Genomic DNA, 23290 nt, shown 5'->3' with positions numbered 1-23290 from the left:
GCAGTGCCAGGTGAGCACTGCTGAATGAGCACACCCAGCCATGCCCCCAACCACCTGAGGGCTTCCATGACCTCTAAGAACGCGTCCCCCCCCCCCCAGTCTGGCCATTCTATCAGGTTTCAACTCATGGAGACAAGTGGTCACTTGTGCTAGCTTGACTTCCTGCCAGAGAGGTGGGAGCATTCTAGGAGGGGTGATTATTGCATGTTGAACACGCTAATGAGATTAAGGTCCAGTCAATCTCATGCAAATCGGCAGCAATCTGGTTTGTGCCATTGGAAAGGGGCCGGGGCGATCACAAATCGTTTGACGCCAGGCGCAATCTTAGCCAGGTGTGGCGAGATCAAAGGATGGTCCCCAGCATCTGTATTCTACCACCATTTACAAATGTGGTGAACAATATGATAATGACCAGATAATCAATTTTGTAATGTTGATCGAGGGATAAATATTCAACCAGAACCTTAGAGATAACTCACTGATAATAACAAAATTAAATGGCACATCAGATTCACAGAGCCCAGTTAACTCTTAACTATTACATTATTCTGAACCAGATGTGTAAAGCAGTGGAGGGACAAGCTGCATTGCAATCACATCTCATAAACCTTGGGTGTATATGGTAAAAATCCAATTTTATCTGTGTACATATATATGCATGTGAGGAGGAAGAATGGTTACTCAAATTCTTCTAATCCGCTTAGATCAATATTGTCCAATGCATTCGCTTCAAGCCTCGTGTAGCTAATTGGTAATCCAATGTGACTAATTGCATTTTCCACGAGGAAATAAATGAAAAATACCATTGTTTGGCATATGATCTGAATATCCTTATTTATTTGAATGTAACTTTCATATGCGTTTTAAATTTACTGTAGGTTTGTTGGCAAAATGGCAAGACAAAACCGCAGAATGGGCAAGCTATCAGTGTATGTACTTTGCTTCCATTGTTATTCCTTACTGGCTATCTGCTAAAATAGTGCGTAACTCACAGTCAGAGTGCAATTTCATTCCAGGGGTGTCCCCCACCACATCTTCTCAGGTACCTCTGGAGTATGATCCCCCAGATAACACAAGTTCTGGGCCATGGTGAAAACACCAGAGTTCAGGATCTTGGAAACACCAGCATTATACTTAAGTTTAACTTTTCGAAAAAAAATGTCAGTCATCATCGTCAGTTCAACTAGTCTGAATAATTGTATCAGAAAAATTCAGGCTCAACCAATAATAGGCAACTACTGCAGGGCAATGACTAGGCAATGGGTAAGCAATATCCAACTATGTTCTTGATAAAGAGCATAGGTACATCTTGTGTGAATCAATATTCTTAGTAATCTCTGATGAACTCAAAGTATCACTCTCAATTGTCAAGTAAAAGCCAATTGAGACTGATGCTTTGAGTTCATCAGAGATTACTAAGAATATTGATTCACACAACAATGTAAGACAAATTCATGTCAAAATTCTAATTTTGATGAAAGAGAAAGACTGCAATGTTTCACACTGAGTGATGCTAAATGTTTGGTAAATAAATATAGACAAAATACATTTGCCAACATTATATGTGAGGCATTATTAAAACAAAAACATGAGTGCAAGTGGCCAAAATGGTGCCACCGCATAGACCACATATCAGACATTCCAAGCATATATTCCATATCCACCAGATGCATTCTGCTACCCATATTTATTTGCTAACTGTGCCTCAGCAGGAACTAACAGTAGGTTTCTCCTACAGAAGTTTAAAAAGGATATCCAATAGAAATACATTTCACAAAACTGACTCACAAATCATCACTTTACACTTTAGTGCCACCTAGTGTTATCAAAGCATAAAATGATACAATGTCCAAAGTGAAAGCAATACAAAAGATTGGAGCAAAAGTGATATTTTTTGCATAGGCAGAGTGCAAATCCTTGGGTTCAGGGTTAAAAGAAAATACAGTAGTTCGTGTTCAAATATTTCTGCTGTTATAAACTGATGTACATTAGTTTACAGTGAGATTTCATTGTTTTCTTCATGAATGGCTATAGAAACAGTTCTAGTAATTTCAGAAACAGTATTTTAATACACATCCATTGTGAAAAGAATCAAACTGCAGCCATATTGGTAAATACTTGTGCTTTATCTGTTTCAAAGAATGTGCCAGAAGAAACTGATGATTTGGAAAGATTAGCTAATTCTTTTAGTTTTTTTTGCCATCCAGTGAGCATCCTGCATCCAAAAACTACCTTACCACCCACCCTCCCAAGATGTTTCACAAAAGGGAGGCTGGGTACACCAAGCAGGGATCGGAGAAAAGTGTTAGAAACAGTAATTGAAAAGTTGTGGGGCACGATTTTTTCAGCAGTGCAGCTGGCCAGGAAATGTCAGGGTAGGGGTGGGGGGGGACGGATATAGTGGGATTCATGACTGACATTCAGCCTAATCACCACTCCCTCCCCTCCACTGGCGTGAATCCCCCAGCAGACTCTGAAGCACTAGGGTCTCTCATGGGGAGACCATTCAGACGCTATGACAACAGATGAATGAACACCCGTCGACAATCACCAGGCAGGAGTGTTCTCTTCCTGTTGGGGAACACTTGAGCAGTCACAGGCATTCAGCCTCTGGTCTTCGGGTAAGCATTCTCCAAGGAGGCCTTCACAACACATGACAATGCAGAATCGCTAAGCAGAAACTAATAGCTAAGTTCTGCACAGATGAAGATGGTCTCAACCAGGATCTTGGGTTCATGTCACACTATCTGTAACCCCCATGACTTGCCTGGGGTTGCAACATCTCACTTACTGTCCTGGCTGGAGACAACACACATCTCTTTAACCTTTGCCTAACTCTCTCTCCACTCATATTGTCTGTGCCTTTAAGACTTGATTACTTGTAAAGACTCGCATTCCAACCATTGTCTTGTAAATTGAGTTTGTGTCTTTATAAGCCCTGTTTGTGAATAGAACGCCTTCTCACCTGATGAAGAGGCTGTGTTCTGAAAGCTTGTGCTATCAAATAAACCTGTTGGACTTTAACCTGGTGTTGTGAGACTTCTAAGTGTAGGTATTGGCACAGATGATGGAATGAAAGGTGAGGAGTCAGTGAAGCAGGGACTACAAGTTAGCACGTGGAAAGTTACAATAGTCAAATGAAGTGAGGCCACGAAGGGAATTCTAAAGGCTCAAGTTCAGAAATGGACATATTGGGGAATGGAGAACCAAAAGAGGTAAATGAAGACAGGGACTTAGTACAACAATAGTTGCAAGCACATGACTCTGGATATGTTGGAATTTTGTGCAAGGAAAATCTCAGGACGGTCATGCGAGTAACGAAGACTTAGATGAGCAATAAAGTTAAGAGTTTTAATGATGATAGGGAGCGGGAAGTGGAATAAAAGAGTAAAGCCTTGCAAATCAAATGTGCGATGTCCTAAAATTATAACTGTTTATTGCGCATGAATTACTTGGTCTTCTATAAGTATCTTAAAAATGTTAGCACCAAGTACTGTTGAAAAATTAATGAAAATATTCTCATGTTTCTGCATTTGCTTTTTCTATTAACAATCCGAATCACAGCTAGACACATTACCATTTTGGAGGAGAATCGAAAAACCTGAGATTATAACAAAAATGTTGTTGCCGAGAAGAATACCATAGGCCCAAAGACAAAGGAACCAACGTCTCAACTTTAATGATCCCATTAATCATGTGAAGCGTTATGAAACATCAGGATCTTTTATAGATCTAGTTTTATACAAGTCATACATGCCGCAAGAACTACCTCAAAATACTAGCCTCATAGATTCATAGGTCAATGTGTCATCCACACGTCAAGGCAATTATTATGCTACCATGTAATTATAACCAAACTGCTAAAGTTACGCATGAGGTAATGATAATTGGTTGAACAGCTTAACACTTCAGTTAGTCTGCTAATAATGCTAGTGAGAAACTAACAACCTTCATCACAGCTCTGGATATTGACATTCACAGCTGCCTCCAGCATTCTGAAGCACAGTCTTCTGGAACGATGAGAGAAGATTCATGTTGCTCTTAGGCTGATAAGCCACTTTCAACTCTTATCTGCATATCAAAAGAGCACTAGCTCAATTTGTCAGACCATATAGTTGATTATAAATATGTACCGGATTAACAAACATTTCAACTACCAGCTTTTTATATGACTCATTATTTTCAATTATTATGAAAGCTATGAAACACTGATTTCATCTTAACATAAAACATTAATTAAAAAAAAATCAGCCTCCAGGGAGTTTCTAAACATTTTATAATAATTAACTTCCTGTGCAATCACATGTTAATTGATTACCATTTGACAGGCTTCTGCATTAAACAACAAAGCACCAATTTTAAAAGTAGTCATGACATTACTTTGCCATTAGGAACCAAACAACTTAAATTTCAGCATTTGTTTCTTTTATTATCCAAACCGCAAATCCAACCCTAGAGCCACTAACAGCTCAATTTTCTCTCGAATGAGTGGAAATGAAAAGAAATTGTCCCTTATTTAGCTGAATGTGAAGAACTACAATATCAAAATGTTATTTTAATTGCTGTGATTCTAGATGATCTCTCCAGTTTGTAATTTTTCATGATTTCCATAAAATTTGGATTCTTCAAAACTTTTGAGGAGTGATTTTGGAGGAAAAGCCAATACACGTTCAATGGAAACAGCATGGATGCCTCCAGTCACAAAAATAAAGCTGCATCATGGTATTTCTTTAGGAATTGGCTGATTGCTTTCAAAGGCATTAAACAAGGTAAAAGATTTAGATTCTGAACCAGAAGAATAAAAAAATTTGCTTTGTGAAGCTTTTTAAATTGTAAGTGCAGAAAAGTAAAGCTATCACACTTTAACAAGAGCAAATGAATCTGCCAAAAACAAAACTACACACCAGATGATGATGGAAATTGCTTATCACTAACTGCACGCTATATAGGTGATTGCCCATTCTAAGCATGCACTGTACAGGGGAATAGGCTGTACTTCACAAGGTGACGCACATCATCTCCCCTAAAAACATGGTTCTTGAGCCAGGATCACCAATGATAAAGCAGATTATATAGATTATTTTAATTCAGAGAAAAGAATGTATTAATGCATTTTCTTCAAGTAAAAAAGAGTCAATATCATGTGGCATGGTTTGCAGATTAGCTTTGTCTAATTTAATAGACATTGAATTAAATTATTTACATATTTTCCAGCATCAACAATTTACATACATAAAACGGATAATGGCACAAGGACAAATTGGCCGGCACAGTAGCACAGTGATTAGCACTGCTGCTTTACAGGTCCATGGGCCTGCGTTCGATTCCCAGCTTGGGTCAGTGTCTGTGTGGAGTTTGCATATTCTCCTCATGTCTGCATGGGTTTCCTCCCAAGTTCAAAGATGTGCAGATTAGGTTGATTGACTATGCTAAAATTGCCCCTTAGTTTCCTGAGATGTGTAGGTTAGAGGGATTAGTGGGTAAATATGTAGGGATATGGGGGTGGGGACTGGGTGGAATTGTGGGTGGTGCAGACTCAATGGGCCAAATGGCCTCCTTCTGTACTGTAGGGATTCTGTGATATAGGTTATTCCCTGTATGTATAAATTCTGGAAACTTTAAGATATCTGTAAGTAACTAAGCAGCTAACAAAAATGAAGATACAAGTTATTTCCTAAATTATATTTTACCTCTCCTGTGAAGGTATTTCATGATCACGTTACCAGACAATAATATGGCTAGCTGCAAATTAATTTTGTGAATATAACTTGCATAATGATTTTTTTAAAAATATTTTTGGGAACAAGCATGGGTCTGCTTCAAGCACACCGGTTTCCTCCCACGGTCCAAAGATGTATAGGTTAGGTAGGTATATAGAAACAGCTTGTCTGTGAGAGTTGAGAGATAAAAGAGATAAACAGATTAGGTCCATGCATTTGTAATGAGAGGTTCTGGTGAGGTTGAATTTATAAGTAACTAGGTTGAGTTTAAAATTTGCATTATAAGATAAGTAGGAACTTGACATTTTAGCTGTAGAATTTCAATGGGAAGTTCTGAAGTGACAAGGAATTTTTACAACTTACAAAGGTTGTATAAGTAAACAAGGGAAGGGACATTAAATTTTGTTGACCTGAAAGTAGATGCAACGTCAAAACATGGAGCATACTTATATTTGGAAAAATTGACTTAAAAAGAGGTATTTGAGGACAATGGAATCTTAGATGAAAGGGGAAAAAATATTTAAGGAAAGATGTTAAGCTGAGTTGGTGTAGCTGTGTGGGGAGGGGGGGAAACATGTCTTGAGACCAGAACTTTGCTGGGAGAAGATATGGAAGTTGCAAATTTGAAGCAACCATTCAGTTCAGCCAGAAAAATCTTTGTATTCAGAAAGCAGCTGTTTCTGAACCTTTGTTTTGGAGTTCCATTCCAAGGTCACATAGTGTATCTTTATCCAGCAATTGGATAATATTACAGTTTTTACAGTTAAAAATCTAGAAGAGGAGTTTTGCCAAGAAGGTAGTTTATTTGTGTGCTCTAATCAAGTGGGTTTTTTTGGGGGTAAATCTGCTTTAATATTATGTGTTTAACTCTTTTGTTAATAAATCTTTTATGTTTAGAATTTTAAAGGTGTTAATGGGGCTCTCTGCTTCTGAGGTCAGTAGCTTTTCACCCTTATTTTCAAAATACAGACTAAAAGGTTTATGATCAGAAAGACTGGTTTCCCGGGTTTGCTCAGCAAATAATATCTGCTGTGGTCATAGTATGATCATGGACAAAACCAATTAAGCCAGTTGCTTTTTCCCTATGTAGGTATGATTGATAGGTGAGGTGTTTGTGGAGTGGTGGGAGTGCGGTGGCAAGGGAAGTTATTACCTGTAGTATAACTGCTTGGTGCAAGATGTGGTTTTAATCCTTCAAACTCTTCCTGGCTATCTATTCTGTTAAGAGACTCTGAACCATCTGAAGCTCCAATTTAAGTTGGAGTTTCAGATGGTTCTAAGTGTAAGTTAATTACCTATTGGAAATTTAAATTTCCTGGATAATTCCCCTGCAATCCTTGCCTGGGGGAGTCCCCAGCGCATCTTCAACCCCTGGAGAATGGAAATTCTGGACCAATTACTCTTTTTTGTTAGAAAAAGATATACATTTACAGAACACATCATACATACCATAAAAAGCCACTGTATGTCTTGATTGCATTATGTTTCTACGAGGAACGTATTGATGAATGCTTATTAACTATGTTTGCCCTTATGGCCATTGACTTGCCTTAGTTGCAGCTTGCTTTGAGTGAGTGCTAAAGAAGAAGTCACAGCAACGGACAGCTCCAATTAGAGGCCAAATCTTGCTTATTCTTAGCAGTACACATTTGCCATATGTGTCAGCAAAAAGTTTGTTACGGAAAGAACTATTTCTCACGACAACGAGATATACACCTTCTCTCAGCTAGTGGTGAGAGCCGGTCAAGTAGTGTAGTGGGGCAGGAAATGTATTATTTGACAAGGTACCTCACAAGAGGTTATTGCAGAAGGTCAGGGGGCATGGAGTTGGGGGTAGGGTGTTAGCGTGGATAGAGGACTGGTTGTCAAATAGGAGGCAGAGAATGGGGGTCAATGGGTGCTATTCGGATTGGTGGTTGGTGACTAGTGGAGTGCCTCAGGGGTCAGTGCTGGGGCCTCAGCTATTTACCATTTATATAGATGATCTGGAGGAGGGAACCGAGTGTATGGTGTCGAAATTTGCTGATGACACCAAGATTGGTGGAAAGGCAAATTGTGTGGAGGGTGTGGAGAGTCTGCAGAAGGATCTAGATAGGCTGGGCGAATGGGCCAGGAACTGACAAATGGAATTTAATGTTGGCAAGTGCGAGGTGGTCCACTTTGGTAGGAATAATGGTAGGAAGGATTATTACTTACGTGGAGAAAAACTGCAGCAGGCGACAGTGCAGAGGGACCTCGGGGTCCACGTGCATGAGTCGCAAAAACCCAGCTTGCAGGTGCAGCAGGTGGTCAGGAAGGCTAATGGGATGCTGGCCTTCATAGCGAGGGGGATTGAATATAAAAGTAGGGAGGTCTTGCTGCGGCTATATAGGGCATTGGTGAGGCCGCAGCTGGAGTACTGTGTGCAGTTTTGGTCACCGTACTTACGCAAGGATATTTTGGCCTTGGAGGGAGTGCAGAGGAGGGTTACTAGGCTGATGCCGGAGTTGAGGGAGTTGAGCTATGAGGAGAGGCTGAATAAACTAGGCTTGTACTCGTTAGAGTTTAGAAGAATGAGGGGAGATCTCATTGAGACGTATAAGATGATGAATGGGATAGATAGGATAGAGGTGGAGAGACTCTTCCCGCTCAGAAAGGACAGTAGGACTAGGGGGCACAGCCTCAAGATAAAGGGGGGGCGGTTTAGAACAGAGTTGAGGAAGAACTTCTTCACTCAAAGGGTGGTGAATCTCTGGGATTCTCTGCCCGTTGAAGTGGTGGAGGCTACCTCGCTAAATATTTTTAAGAAGCGGGTTGATGGGGTTTTTGATAAGAGAGGGGATTAAGGGTTATGGGGAGAGGGCGGGAATGTGGAACTGAGCCACGACAGATCAGCCATGATCATATTGAATGGCGGGGCAGGCTCGAAGGGCCAGATGGCCTACTCCTGCTCCTATTTCTTATGTTCTTATGTAAGCGGGAGGCCAATAACGGGAATCACAACCCACCGGTTGCAATTTTACCAGACCACTTTTGTTGACATGGTCTTAATATTCATTAGTTAATTTAACTCTGTTTAGTGAGCCTGAGACTGTATTGTCCGGGCTCACTTAGGTTTCTAACCTCACTGATGAAGGTTCCCACCAGTGGGGATTACAGCTGATCCCAGCAATGGAGACTGACATGATGGCCTAGCTGGTGGGACTGGAGGCCATTGAGGCCTCTGAGAGGTTGGGGGCAAGGAGGGCAGTGCCAGCCTGGGATCCTGGCAGTGCCCAGACAATGGCAAGGGAGTGGAGACTGAGGGGGCAGAGCCAGAGAGGGGAGGTGAAAGAAGGAACTCAGCATCAGAAGGTGGGGGCTAGTGGTGGGGCGATTGGGGAATCAGGGCTGGCCATCGGGAGGCCAGCGATGGGTGGGATGGGTAATCAGTTGGGCGGGGGGGGGGGGGGGTCATGACAAGTTATACTGGGAGATCGGCACATGCCCAATAGCCCCCCGAGCACTCTGCTGCTGGCCTCTCCAGCAGGATTAGGCCCTCCTATACATTACAGCCTCCGCAGATCCATCTTTTAGACCCATTCTCACATGCCCCCATACACACTCTGCTTGAAAAAAGCAGCGATTCTGAATCGCACTGCAGAAGCCTCTGGGTGGGGCTTATCACACCCAAAGTACAGCAGCTCCAAATGGTGCCTCCAACTGCACGTGCACAGAAAAAAAGATAGAGAAATGCTCCTCGGCCACATCGCTCCCCGGCCAAATAATACCTCCCCCTGATCCACACAGACATTGCCACAACCCACAACATAACTGACCCCCTTAACCCCACCAACCCCCAGAATGATCACAGGACCCCTCCCTCCCTTCCCCTCCACCAATCACACACAGAGTGGCAGCAGGTCCTCTTCCCCCCACAGATCACATGCAGAATGGCAGCAGACTCCCCTTCCCCCCCCACAATTGATCATACACCATAGTGGCAGTGGACCCCCTCCCCTGCCTCCTACTAGAGAACCATCTGACCCACCTCCCTCCCCCCTCCACCAGATGGCCATCTTATCCGCCTCCCTGCCCCCTCCCACCAGAGAGCCATCTGACCCACCTCCCTCCTCACAATCAGAGAGCCATCTGAACCCCCTCCAAATCCCATCTCTGTACTGAGTCAGAGAGCCATCAGAAGCCCAGAACTTACCTCCTCAGAAGCTGAAGCGCCCGGATCAGACCTTTGCGAACTGTATCTGTTTCATACTGATTCTGGATGGGTGAACGCAGTGGTAAAGGGGGAAGTGCCAGTAAGTTTGGGCGTGCAGCCCATTAAGTCAATTTAAATACATGCAAATGCATTTAAATTGACATTGCGCCTGTTTTTGGGCACGGCTCCAACGGTGGTCATTTTCGGCCCTTGGTGAAAGGGGAATGGGCACGGGCACGGACGCAGGTGTGGATCGCGCTACTTGCCTCATGCCCAAACTTTACCAAGTTTTCATGCCGAAAAATGGGCACAACTTGATGGACCCTTTGTTTTTTCAGGGGAACAAAATCGCCATTAACTTGTTTGCCATTAGCTACACTCCTCCGGTCAGAAGAAGCTTCTGAAACTGGCAACTCCACATTTGCCACTGAAAAATTTTGTATTAGCATAGAAAATGCCAGAGCTGCCATTCTGCTTGCCACCTCCTCCAATACAATATAAGAAAACAATTATAATTTAATTTGAATACGTGGAGCATTAAACCACTCCTTTTCTCCTTCACTCCACAACAACTATTGCCATTTATATCATACTATATTGGTTAGTCTTAACACTAATTATGGATAATTTGGAATTAATTTCATGTTTAGACTGGATGAAAGTTGTACATAAATTATAGCAATAACTGTCAATATTCCATATAATAGCTATCAGAGTACAAATCCAGAGAAGTTTCTGTAATACGTTTTTATAAATGTAAAATCAGTCTCAGGGCTTCTGGACATAATTTGAGTTCTTCAATTTTGCCACAGTTTTGTAGTGTTTTCCATTTTACATTACATTTTGCCATGATCATTGTTAAGTTTCAAATTTATATGACCATTCATCCACAGAAAAGATTTGGAGAAACAGACTTTCTTTAAATGGTTCATTTTTGAAGCAAATAATATCATGCAAGTTGATTGAAGGCAGTGAAACAATAGGTAGTTAAAATGCTAATGAGTGTCCCATGTGAACTATGAATGATGAGCTTGTTGTGGGAATTATAAATCACCTCAGACTTTGTTTGGGAAGTCTCCAGTTCCTTTCTGTTTGTGAATAGAGAAATATTTTTAAAAAAAGCAAAAGGAGGTAACGACATCAAGTATATGAACAGGATGCTCCAAGAGAAAGATATGGCCAGGATTAAAAGTAGCATGCAGGTGGAGCCATTTTATTTGTCAAGTAATTCAAATATTAAATGCTCACCATTATTTTATCTTCTAAAATGGAAGCAAGTTTATTGATTAAAATAAACGAATCTGGTCATTGCTCCTTACTAAACATAAGTTGCTCAAGCTGCTTACAGGATGACTAAGCACTAAATATGACAGAATATCCAAGACATGGCCTCAAATTACAAATCATACACTTACACATTTCCAGAGCTTCCTTTGCAATACCATGCTTGAGGGAAGCTTGAGAGAAGGTGGAGGTGAAATTGAGAAAATCTTAAATCAAAGCAAAACTTTTGCAATATTCACTCATGAAACAGGGCCATGTGAAGAAAAGGATCATTTCTGATTGTTCTACTAAAGGAACACTGTCTTATTTTAAACTCTTACCTGAGATAGCATGTTCAGATATTGCTTCTACAAAAATAGAGCTATCTCTTGGATATTGGTTTCTTATCCACTCACATACTTCATCCTCTGTCCACAAGGCAACTGGTTTATTTTGCTTTGATGTATTTTGCACTACTCGAATCTTACATTCTTCAAGTTCAAGCTGATTCCCAGAGTAATTAAGAGGTAAAGTCTATCAGATAAAAACAAACATTAGAAAATGCCAACTGCATCCCACAGTAATTTAAAGAATTAACTAACAAAGTAATTAAGTAGCTATTTGGCTGACCTTAAACAACTTCTGGAAATGTGTAACTTTGTAACGTTGCTGAAAATAACAATGCTGAATTCAAGTATTTGCTAATGTCCGCAAAATTGTCATTAAAATATACAGTCAAACAAATGGCAGGAATTTTTAAAATACACAGTTTATCAAAATCAAGTTTTTAATGTACAGAGACAAATATTTTCTCATGTTTAATATTTAAAGAAATACTAAATTAAATTGGATGAGGGCCAGTTCTTGAGTTTATTACCCCCAGTTCGGTAGTTCTTAATATTGACAAGCTTTTCCCTTGTTGATTATAAAATTCAGAAAATAAAAAAGACATATTGTCCAATATATAAGATTATATAAACTGTAAAACCTTAAGCCAATGAATACTGAATTACAAAGTGCCTTAAAAATTGCCATTTTTAAATTCATGTCACATGCCATCTTGGCAGTTTTAAAAATAACCCTCCGAAATAACTTCGTTCATTTCCAAATGCCAAAATTAAAAAGTGACTCGACTATACAAGGAATGTGTTGGTGATCAATGCCAAAGAGGGCAGCATAAGTTCCCTTCGCTCAGTTTCTGATGAATGGCATTTAGGAATCAATCAGTTCACACAAGGTGAAATGTTCTTGTTGCAGTATAAGAGTTGACGTGAGAACAATATTGTGTGTGAAGGTACACAGCAATAGGCAGTGAATAATATCTCAATTTAGTAAACCTACAAAATTGGTATTTCATATCAAAATCATCACTCAGGTCAGATAAAGCAATTTAGAAATTAGTTTCCCAAGTTCACGTTTTGTGATAGAGACAAGTAACTTAGAAAGGTTGGATTTCATTTTCAGCGGATGATAGTGAGGCTGCTTCAAATTGCTATCCTTTGGATGGTACAACATGAGCTTCCAGTCTCTATCATAGAACACAAGAACATAAGAGTACATAGCCAGTGCTCAGCAAGGGCAAACTATTTCCTCAAGGATAGGAACAGTGAGCATGGGTCACTTTGTCATGTGCTTTAGCTAATTATAGATTGCCAAAGGTGAAAGCCTCAGAGGAGTCTGGCTGCAGAAGGTGTATAAAGCAAAGCTGACTTCAGGAAGTAGGGAAAAAAATGGAAGAGAAAAATAGCATAAATTCTCCTTCTGACAGAGCAGAATCAATGCTTCTAAGTTAATAAAGTCGTACTTGGGCATTCATGTACAGTATACTGCACTAATAGTTCCAGTATCTCCTTATTTATTATTTAAAAATAACCAAATGAAGATTATGCCAAATGTCACAAATTTGTTTGAAAATTTTAGTGGTCAATTGTTGAAGTGAATTAATTGCCATGAATATAAAAATTAGACATCAGTCTGTACCCATTTTCAAAGTTGGCTGATGGGTAAAAAGAACATCCATACATGAACTTTCTGTAAAACCAAACTGCAAATTTCAAATTTTTATTTATCCCTTTTTTCCTACTTTTCTTGCACCCCACACAAATCATTGGTCAGGAAGTCAATGTGTCAGATTGTTCTATGAATTATGAATTTGTCTATTACAAAATGTAACAAACTGCTAAGTAAATGCTGAGAGGAGCTGAGGTTGATTGGAATTACAATTTACCATTCTGATGTGGGTCAAAAGCACTTCACGTAGTCTAGCTGAGATTAGAAACATTTTTCCGAGGGAATACCCCTCATTTTGCACTCCTAACATGTTCTTAAAGAACAGCATGCTAAATAATAAAATGTTAAAAGAAATGCATTTTCCCCTGAGAAATTGTATAACAAGGATGGATTATGTCCCTAATCTGTCATTTAAAAAGCTAATGTCTGCCTTGTATATAACTGGCCCAAAAATCCTCCGACTAACTCCTGTGGTAGCTTGTCCAGGATGTGGACAACTATGGTCTTCCATTGGATTGATCCATGATTATGCTTGGCAAAGTAATGCAGTGGATTACCATTGTCTTCTGTAACATAGCCAACCAAGAAACTCTCCTGTTGTTACCATAAATCACTTTGAAGGATTTTTATCACTTTATAAACATATTTTCCAAAGCCATCAAGTCCTGGAGCGGGATTTGAACCTGGAGTTTCTGACCCAGATGTAGGGATACTATCACAATTTCACAAATATTCTACTAACCCTTAATAACTTACTAACTCTTGATAACTTACAGTATTAACTCTTTCCTTCCTGCTCACCATTTTCCTCCTCCAGCTCGCCACCTTTCTGGCACCTTGCTTTCCTTCCCAACTTTGCAGTCTGCCCCCCTCCCACTCTCTGACCCTCCCTCTGACTGCCTCCCTTCCCCACCCTCATACTCATCATCTCTCCTGCACAGCGACCATCGCATTCACCACTTCGCCACTTCCCTCTGTTGTATCAAGAAGGGTTGTGGCGAACGAAAGTTCAGTGAGTGCGTGGGATGGGCAGAGAGGTGATGACTCAAAAACCATAATAAAATGAAAATAACAGCAGACTCTAGGGGGATTTCCTAAATTTACCAAACATGCTAAAACCAAAACGTACTATGAGATAGTGTTTTAAATGAGTGCTTAAAGTGTGACAACAATAATCCCTCCCTCAATGTCAGTAAAAAGGACATAGTCATCGACTTTAGGAAGGATAGTGGAAGATATGTCCCTGTCTACATTCATGGTGATAAAGTGGAAATGGTCGAGTGCTTCAAGCTTTTAGGTGTACAGATCACCAACAACCTACCCTGGTCTCTCCATGCTGATGCTATAGTTAAGAAAGCCTACCAATGCTTCTACTTTCTCAAGAGGCTAAGGAAATTTGGTGCGTTTGCAATGACTCTCACCGATTTTTACAGATGCACCATTAAAAGCATCCTTTCCAGATGGATCACAGCTTGGTAGGCTCCTGTTCTGGCCAAAATCCATAAGAAACTACAAAGTGTTGTAAACATAGCCCAGTCCATCACGCAAATCAGCCTTCCATCCATTTACTCTGTCTACACTTCCTGCTGTCTTGGAAAAGCAGCCAGCATAATCAAGGACCTCATGCACCCCGGACATACTCTCTTCCACCTTTTTTCCATCGGGAGGAAGATTCAAGAGCCTGAGATCATGTACTAACTGACTCCAGAACACTTTCTTCCTGCTGCCATCAGACTTTTGAATGGAACTATTTTATATTAAGCTGATCTTTCTCTGCACCCTAGTTTTAACTATAACACAATATCCTGCACCCTCTCTTTTCCTTCTACCCTACTTACTCTAGTAATGATATAGCATACAAGAAACAATATTTTTCATCATATGTCTTTACATATGACAATAAATCAAATCAAAATGCTAATCCTGTAGCTACTGACCTGTAAGTGGTGGTCATAGTGATGTGCTGGTTTTGTTTGGCAGAATTTATAGTGCGGCTCTGGTACATCTTCACAGTCCATTACTGAATGACAAATGTGTAGTTCAGACAAAAGGTCTCAAGTTATTATTTATTCAGTGACAGATGCGACCTATTAGCAAAATAAATAGCATTTACTCCACTGAATTTTAATAGCAGTTTTCAAAATACAATTTGAAAATCCTAAACTAGTAGACAGAGGATCCATTAAATTGTGTTTTTATTTAAGTTCTAAGACATCTGCAGGCCAGTTATGCAGTATAGTTTTTGGGGTGAGAACAGTTAATATTGTAGGCGCGAAGTCCAAAAACTCAGAAACAGAATTTTTGGGTCTTTAAACTTGCTTTTGCACATAATGAAAGACTCAGGAGCAGGAATAACCATAGGGCCTGCTGAGCCTATTCCACCTTTCAATATGATCATGACTGATCTTAGGTTTCAACTTCATTTCCCACCCTCTCCCCATATCTCAACTTCCCGAGAGAACAAAATTCTGTCCATCCCAACCTTCAATGTATTCAGTGATGGATTCTAAAAGAACCCTCTGAGGTAGAGAATTACAAAGGTTCACAACTCTTTGAGTGAAATAATTTCTTCACATCCTAGTCCCAAATAATCAGCCTGAGTTTTCGAATCCCCAATCATCAGAAACTACGGATGGGATTTTGAGCCCATTTTCAATGTCTGTGAGATTGCTGGTGGGGGTTTAAAATGCAGCAAAACTCAAAAGTTGCAGGTCTCGCTGGTGAGATCGTGACTTGAAATTTCTGCCACAATGAACATGAACCTGATTTAAATTCATTTCCATATTATGAACACACTCACTCACTAAATAATGGCCCCACACCATATCTTCACATCATGCCAACATGACATCACATTGGTGTGGTTAACAACAGGTTCACCCAGATGTGAACCTACAATGGGGATCAATCCATGGGGGCATAAAGGTGAGTATAGTTCTGGGGGGGGGGGGGAAGGGTGGAAGAGGACATGGCAAGGCTGTGCCTGACATTACCCCCTGGCACAAGTTGTTACTGTCATCCTGCCCTGTGCCAGAGGGCTGAGCCAAGGGTGAACCCCAGTGGCAGTCTCATGGAGTGGAGCAGGGGAAATTAATTTGTATGTGGTGGTGGCCGGGAGCAGATGTGGGAGATGGGGATGTCAACTATGTCCATTTGGAGGGTGAGGGTGAGTGCTGGCATTGACTGTGCAGATAGGAAGTGAAAGGAGGCAGTGTTTGCTGGTGTTGACTGTTGGGGGGTGCAGAGAAGGGTTCCAATATATGGGTGAGAGGCATGGCATTGACTACTGGGGGAGTTGCCAACTCTGATCGGGGGTTGGGGGAGGGTGGAAGAGACACTGACTCTGATTAGGAGATTGGAGGTGTAAATGCCAACTTCAGTCATAGTGGGAAGGTAGCCCTGAGATCTCCATGGTCAGCCAAGGGGAGGTTTACTCATGTTCAGATCGGGGTGCCCTTTAAACATGGCACCCCAATCTCAGTGCAATCAGGCTTTGCTGGTGTGTTTACGCCCCACCTCCCTGCATGATATTGTGAAACTTGCCCAGCTGTTTTGTTTATTATGTGGAAATGCTGGCATTGGATTGGGGTAAACACAGTAAGAGGTCTCACAACACCAGGTTAAAGTCCAACAGGTTTATTTGGTAGCAAATGCCACTAGCTTTCGAAGCACTGCTCCTTCATCAGGTGAGTGTCCTGTCTGGAGACAATACACATCTCTTTAACCTATGCTTAACTATCCTCCACTCACATTGTCTGCACCTTTAAGTATTCTGTAAACTGAGTGTGTGTCTTTATATGCCCTGTTTGTGATCAGAACTCCACGTTCATCTGATGAAGGGGCAGGGCCCCAAAAGCTAGTGGCGTTTGCTACCAAATAAACCTGTTGGACTTTAACCTGGTGTCATGAGATTCTTATGTTGTTTATGACAGTATGGTAAGATCTAGAGAGAAACATGCTGTTTTTCTCACCAGAACCAACACTTAACCAAATTCTGGTAAGATCACCCCTCCAATCTCTCAGCTTCTACCCTCTCAAGCCCCTTCAGAATTTTATAGATTTAAATGATACTGCCTCTCATTCTTCCAAGCTCCAGAGAATAAAAGCACAATTTACTTAGCCTCTCATCATAGGACAATTTCCTTGTCCCAGGGACAAATTTGGTTAGGTGCATTGGCTATGCTAAATTCTCTTTCAGTGAACCCGGAGTGTGGCGACTCAGGGATTTTCAGAGCAACTTCATTGTCATGTCAGCTTGTGACATTAATAAATAAACTTTAGTGCACATTGTTCATACCTTACAGTAAATGGTCAAATTCTATAATTATCACACTTTTAACAATGAATTGGTTGTATTTTACAAAATATGAAGATAGTGGTTCAAATCTTCTGGTGTCTGGATCATTGGATACGAGACGTATGACCCTGGATGTGCATCAGGACTCTGCAGAAGGCCTGACATGCTCACCTCTCTGGGAATTGCCTGAGAAGATTCAATTTCCAATGATTACTTCCCCTGCTACCTTTGTGAATGTCCCTGTCTCATATCAGAGTCAAAGATTTCAGACAGTTCCGTGGTATTTACCTGAAAAGGTACCCAGTAAACACTGGACAGAAATATCCTAATTTCATTCCTGGTTAAACAAGGCACTGACCTCCCTACTACCCCCAGCCCCCACTCACCATGACCTCCCTAATTCCCTACTTGAATCGTGACTAACCCGTACTGCCTGGCTATCTCCAGCCTAATATGACAATCCCTGACCACCTGACTATCCCCCCGCTGCCTCACCAGCTAACTACTACCTCACCCGCCTGCCACCCTCCCAACTATCACCCTACTTGTCTGCCATGGGGATAGCGATGTAGTGGTATTGTCATTTTATTAATCCAATGACCAGGTTTATTCTCTTAGGACTCTGGTGCAGATCCCACCATGACAGATGGTGAAATTTGAATTCAATAAAAATCTGGAATTAAAAGCCTGGTGATGACCACAGAACCATTGTTGATTGGTGTGAAGATACATTTTCATCACCAATGTCCTTTGGGGAAGGAAGTCTGCCATCTTTATGTAGTCTAACCTACATGTGAATCTAGACCTACAGCAGTTTAGTTGACTTTCAGCTGCCCTCTGAAATAGACTAGCAAACTATTCAGTTCAAGGGAAATTAGGGATGGGCAATAAATGCTGGCCCAGCCAGTGGTGCTCACATCCCATGAATGCATTTTTAAAAACTCACCTGCTTCCCCAGCTACATATCTGCCCACTCATTCATTCACTAACATTCACACTTAACTTCAAACTTTCTGCAATCTGACAATGATCCAACAATGCAAAGATCCAGCCATTAAATGGCCCGGATATTGCTGTCAGTGACTCGCCATAGATGTCAAGAAAAGATTCTTAGAGATCTAATGAGCACTGTGCTGAAAGCCTTTCCTTTCACAACATGCATTGATTATAGCATTGTGTAATGGGGATTCTGGGTATGGAGAAGCAATGATGTCATTAAGTTGTAGAAGCAGTTAATTACTTCAGTTCTCTGCACCTTATCTGTGACTGTAACACTACATTTCGCACCCTCCCCTTTCCTCTTTCCCTATGTACTCTATGAATGGTATGTTTTATCCGCATAGCGTGCAAGAAAGAATACTTTTCACTCTATCCCAATATACTGACAATAATAAATCAAATCAAATAATTCTCAGACTGCCAACCAGGAAGTGAAAAAGCACTAAAATCAAATCACTTGTTAATATTTTACATTAGAACATAAGAACATAAGAAATAGGAGCAGGAGTAGGCCATCTAGCCCTTCGAGCCTGCCCCGCCATTCAATAAGATCATGGCTGATCTGTCATGGCTCAGTTCCACATTCCCACCCTCTCCCCATAACCCTTAATCCCCTCTCTTATCAAAAACCCATCAACCCACGTCTTAAAAATATTTAGCGAGGCAGCCTCCACCTCTTCAACAGGCAGAGAATTCCAGAGATTCACCACCCTTTGAGTGAAGAAGTTCCTTCTCAACTCCGTTCTAAACCACACCCCCCCTTTATCTTGCGGCTGTGCCCCCTAGTCCTACTGTCCTTTCTGAGCAGGAAGAGTCTCTCCACCTCTATCCTATCCATCCCATTCATCATCTTATACGTTTCAATGAGATCTCCCCTCACTCTTCTAAACTCTAACGAGTACAAGCCTAGTTTATTCAGCCTCTCCTCGTAGCTCAACCCCCTCAACTCCGGCATCAGCCTAGTAAACCTCTTCTGCACTCCCTCCAAGGCCAAAATATCCTTGCGTAAGTGCGGCGCCCAAAACTGCACACAGAACTCCAGCTGCGGCCTCACCAATGCCCTATACAGCTGCAGCAAGACCTCCCTACTTTTATATTCAATCCCCCTCGCTATGAAGGCCAGCATCCCATTAGCCTTCCTGACCACCTTCTGCACCTGCAGGCTGGGTTTTTGCGACTCATGCACAAGGACCCCGAGGTCCCTCTGCACCGTCGCCTGCTGCAGTTTTTCGCCATGTAAGTAATAATCCTTCCTACCATTATTCCTACCAAAGTGGACCACCTCGCACTTGCCAAAATTAAATTCCATTTGCCAGTTCCTGGCCCATTCGCCCAGCCTCTCTAGATCCTTCTGCAGACTCTCCACACCCTCCGCACAATTTGCTGTTCCACCAATCTTGGTGTCATCAGCAAATTTCGACACCATACACTGCAGGATTGGGTCATAGGTATGGGGTGAAGGTACAAACTGAAATATCATGAAAATAAATGTTAAAATGTAGATGAAAAGTCGAGTCATTAATCTTAATGGAGAAATTTAAAATAACACTCCACAAATATGTTATTTTTTCAGGGCCAGGTCAGTTTAGCAACATTTATTCCTCAGACTGCCATTAATAACCCCATTACTCCTGAAACCTTAAACTAGAATTTGTAATCACCTTACAAGAACAGAAATGGAGAAGTTCTCACCACATCAACTGATTATTGCTGTATGTGGGTGGCGGGGCGTGATGAACTGGGTTCACAGCGCACTCTGTGGAAGAGCATTGAGTGACAGTCCACTGATTCAGGATCTCTGTTGTCAATCAACAAACTCCAAAAATTGCAGTATTTACTTGCAGCGGAGTAGTGAGGGCAAACATTGATTGTTCCGCGTTTGCCATCAAAAACCACTGCAAAATCTAGGTCGTTACGTTTTATTAACGTATCAACATTTTGGATCAATAATTTTCTAATGAGATTAATAATCCAAAATCATCTAATCAATTTATTGCCCGACATCACCAATAATCCATTGATCCACCCCACAATAATAACACATTTCTGCACAAGAGAGTTTATTCGGAAAGTCAAAGTTTCTTGTTTCGTATTTCAAGTGTGTGCGCGCAATGAATTTCAATATGTTCTGCCCCGAAGCAGATCTATTGTCATTTTTCCTAGAAGTTTTACTCATAAGCAATTACTTCCCTCTCCCTTCTCATTACAGCAAGCGCATTATTCCTCTTACAGGAAGAGTAGTAAATTAGTAACACCTCATCAGATTGTCAAGTAACCGTCAGTTTTTTTTTGCTATATTAACAGCAGCGGCCTTGGCAATGCCACTCACGATCTAAGGTAACAAAACTTCAAAAAAAATTCACTTTGCAGATATTCCTAAATATAAAAACCATCCATGTCACCCGATTCTATTTCGACACATCAGCAGTTTTCCTGAAATATCACTCGTTCTGGCCTTTTGACGGCTCGTAGCGTTGGACCTCAACCTGGGTGAAAGGTAACATCTTCCCGACACTAAAGCGAGTGTGATATTTACATAAAGGCCCAAAGTCGTTTAAATGCTGTTCACTGCTCGATCAAGTTTTAAATGCAAACGGAGAACGCAAATAAAACAAAAGCTAAAAATTGTGACCTGGTAAGGCGCGATATTCAACTTCTACAAATTCACAGTAAATCAGTCACACTACACACGTATGCTCGCACACCTATTGCTCTACCCGGAGTTCACGGTGCACACACAAGTCACTCTCTACCCGGAGTTCGCAGCGCTCAAACACCTGGCTCTCTCTGGAGCTCGCGGTGCACACACATCTGGTTATCTACCAGGAGTTCAACATATATACACGCCTAGTTCTCTATCCGGAGTTTATGGTATACACACCTGATTACCCGGAGCTCGCGGTACTCACACACCTGGCTCTCCACCCAGAGCTCGCGGTGCTCACACACCTGGCTCTCCACCCAGAGCTCGCGGTGCTCACACACCTGGCTTTCAGGTCCCCAGGTAATCAGAATGTGCTGCGCACACACACCTGAATCCGGTTCTGTCGGTCATACTAATGAGCGTGCGCAATCGGCATACTATTCAAATAAAAGCAAATTACTGCCGATGCTGGAATCTGAAACCAAAAGAGAAAATGCTGGAAAAATCTCAATAGATCTGGCAGCATCTGCAAGGAGGGAAAAGAGCTGACATTTCGGGTCCAGGTGATCCTTTGTCAAAGCTCATTCCGCAGTAATCAGAATACCACACAACCTGGTTGTTCATTTGGATTGGCCTTGAACATGTGATATGGAGTTACTTAGATGCCTGTCACCCAAGAGAAATAGCCCTGTAACTGTTTTAAAAAGTTACTTTGTATGTTACCTTTGATGACAATGATGTTCACATATGATTGCCAACCTGGATTTAACGTATTTCTGGAGATTTGATGGTATGAAATATTTGACCTTTTTCTTAAAATTATTAATACCATTTAAGTCAAAGAAATAGCACAAAATAATAAAGATGTACAGACAGTGTGTTTAAGTAAAAACTGTTTCTATAGTGTTTCTACAGGATTGACCACAAAGGAAGTAGCACTGATTCAGGACAGGTAACTTATAATTAAAATGTTCCAGACAATTTTATTAGCCTTTAAAATATGTAATGAAAACAAACTTAATTTAATTCACTGACTGTCACACCCTCCCACCAAATTGCATCTTCAGGGAGCTAAGGCTCAATCTTCAAAGAACCAAAGATGCTTTAGTACCAATGAGTACAATAGTGTAAAGCACAAGCCAACATCAACTCCCACTCATTTCAGTTTGTGTCCCTCCCCACCTCCCCCATTTGTATTCCCTCCTCCCCAGACAGTGTTTGTTTCTCTCTCCCCTCCACCCCCATGGCACAGTTTGTCTTTGTTTACTTTCAGTCTCTAGTTTGTTTCTCGCTTCCATAGTTTATGTTCTTCAGTCTCTCCCTACCCCAGTTTGTGCTTTGCTCTCTGTCCCAGTTTCTTCCTCGGGACTCTGAGTTTCCAGGCGATTGATTTCCTATGGATCGCCCTTTGGAGGTGGCAAGGATGAAACCACTGTTGCTGGCAGACCAGCAAGATTCAGACACATTGACTGCAACCCAGAACTGCTTGGGTGTTGCACGAACCATTGAAATAGTTTTTGCTTGTCGCCAGGTCAGGATAACTATTCATTCAAAACTTCAAAGGAGCCTTGAGGGACGAGACGAATTTCTGTTGAGACATGTAAAACAATGTTCTCCATGATTGCTTTTTAGAAGACCAGCAACAGGATTCATCCAGTGTCCTAAAGTTTTAAAGTTTATTTATTAGTCACAAGTAGGTTTACATTCATACTAATGAAGTTATTGTGAAAATCCACTAGTTGCCACACTCCAGGACCTATTTGGGTACACTGAGGGGGAATTTAGCATGGCCAATGCACCTAACCTGAACATCTTTGGATTGTGGGAGGAAACCAGAGCACCGGGAGGAAACACACGCAGATACAGGGAGAATGTGACCCAAGCTAGGAATTGAACCTGGGTCCCTGGCGCTGAGACAGCAGTGCTACCCACTGTGCCACCCCCCGTTTTGTCTTTCAACCAATTATCTAGTTGTAAATTCCTTTTGGATATCACAAGGAATGAAGGGCGCTTATCAATACTTATCAAATTTGCATTTTTTTCTGCCTTACAGTGGCACAATGGTCAACAATGCTGCTGCACTACACCAGGGATCAAGGTTCAATTCCCGACTTGGGTTAGTGTATATGTCCGGGACTGCACAGTCTCCACGTGTCTGCATGGGTTTCCTCTGAGTGTTCTAG

General features: G+C 41.4%; 1 protein-coding gene across 10 annotated transcripts in view; it reads right to left on the bottom strand.

Moving 5' to 3' along the window:
* Nucleotides 1–21529, bottom strand: part of LOC145344938 (sterile alpha motif domain-containing protein 12-like) — a 62467-nt gene extending 40938 nt beyond the window's left edge. The window contains exons 1-3 of one of the 10 annotated variants that reach the window (XM_080192300.1): nucleotides 21449–21529; nucleotides 15105–15254; nucleotides 11499–11691 (exon numbers count right to left, since the gene is read on the bottom strand). In XM_080192300.1, the coding sequence (XP_080048426.1) occupies nucleotides 11499–11691; nucleotides 15105–15185 (274 nt within the window). In that variant the 5' untranslated portion in view covers nucleotides 15186–15254; nucleotides 21449–21529. Of the gene's footprint in view, nucleotides 1–11498; nucleotides 11692–15104; nucleotides 15255–21095; nucleotides 21115–21168; nucleotides 21235–21344 lie in introns of those variants that run through there. The other 9 variants (XM_080192304.1, XM_080192305.1, XM_080192303.1 and 6 more) reach the window with 9 other exon arrangements.
* Between the last annotated feature and the right edge of the window lie 1761 nt (nucleotides 21530–23290).

Source organism: Carcharhinus amblyrhynchos, chromosome 7 (genome assembly GCF_965287045.1).
Source record: "Carcharhinus amblyrhynchos chromosome 7, sCarAmb.v2.hapA, whole genome shotgun sequence".
Lineage (NCBI taxonomy): Eukaryota > Metazoa > Chordata > Chondrichthyes > Carcharhiniformes > Carcharhinidae > Carcharhinus > Carcharhinus amblyrhynchos.
Note: the sequence above shows the minus strand (reverse complement) of the source record. Positions and strands in the feature narration are given on the sequence as shown.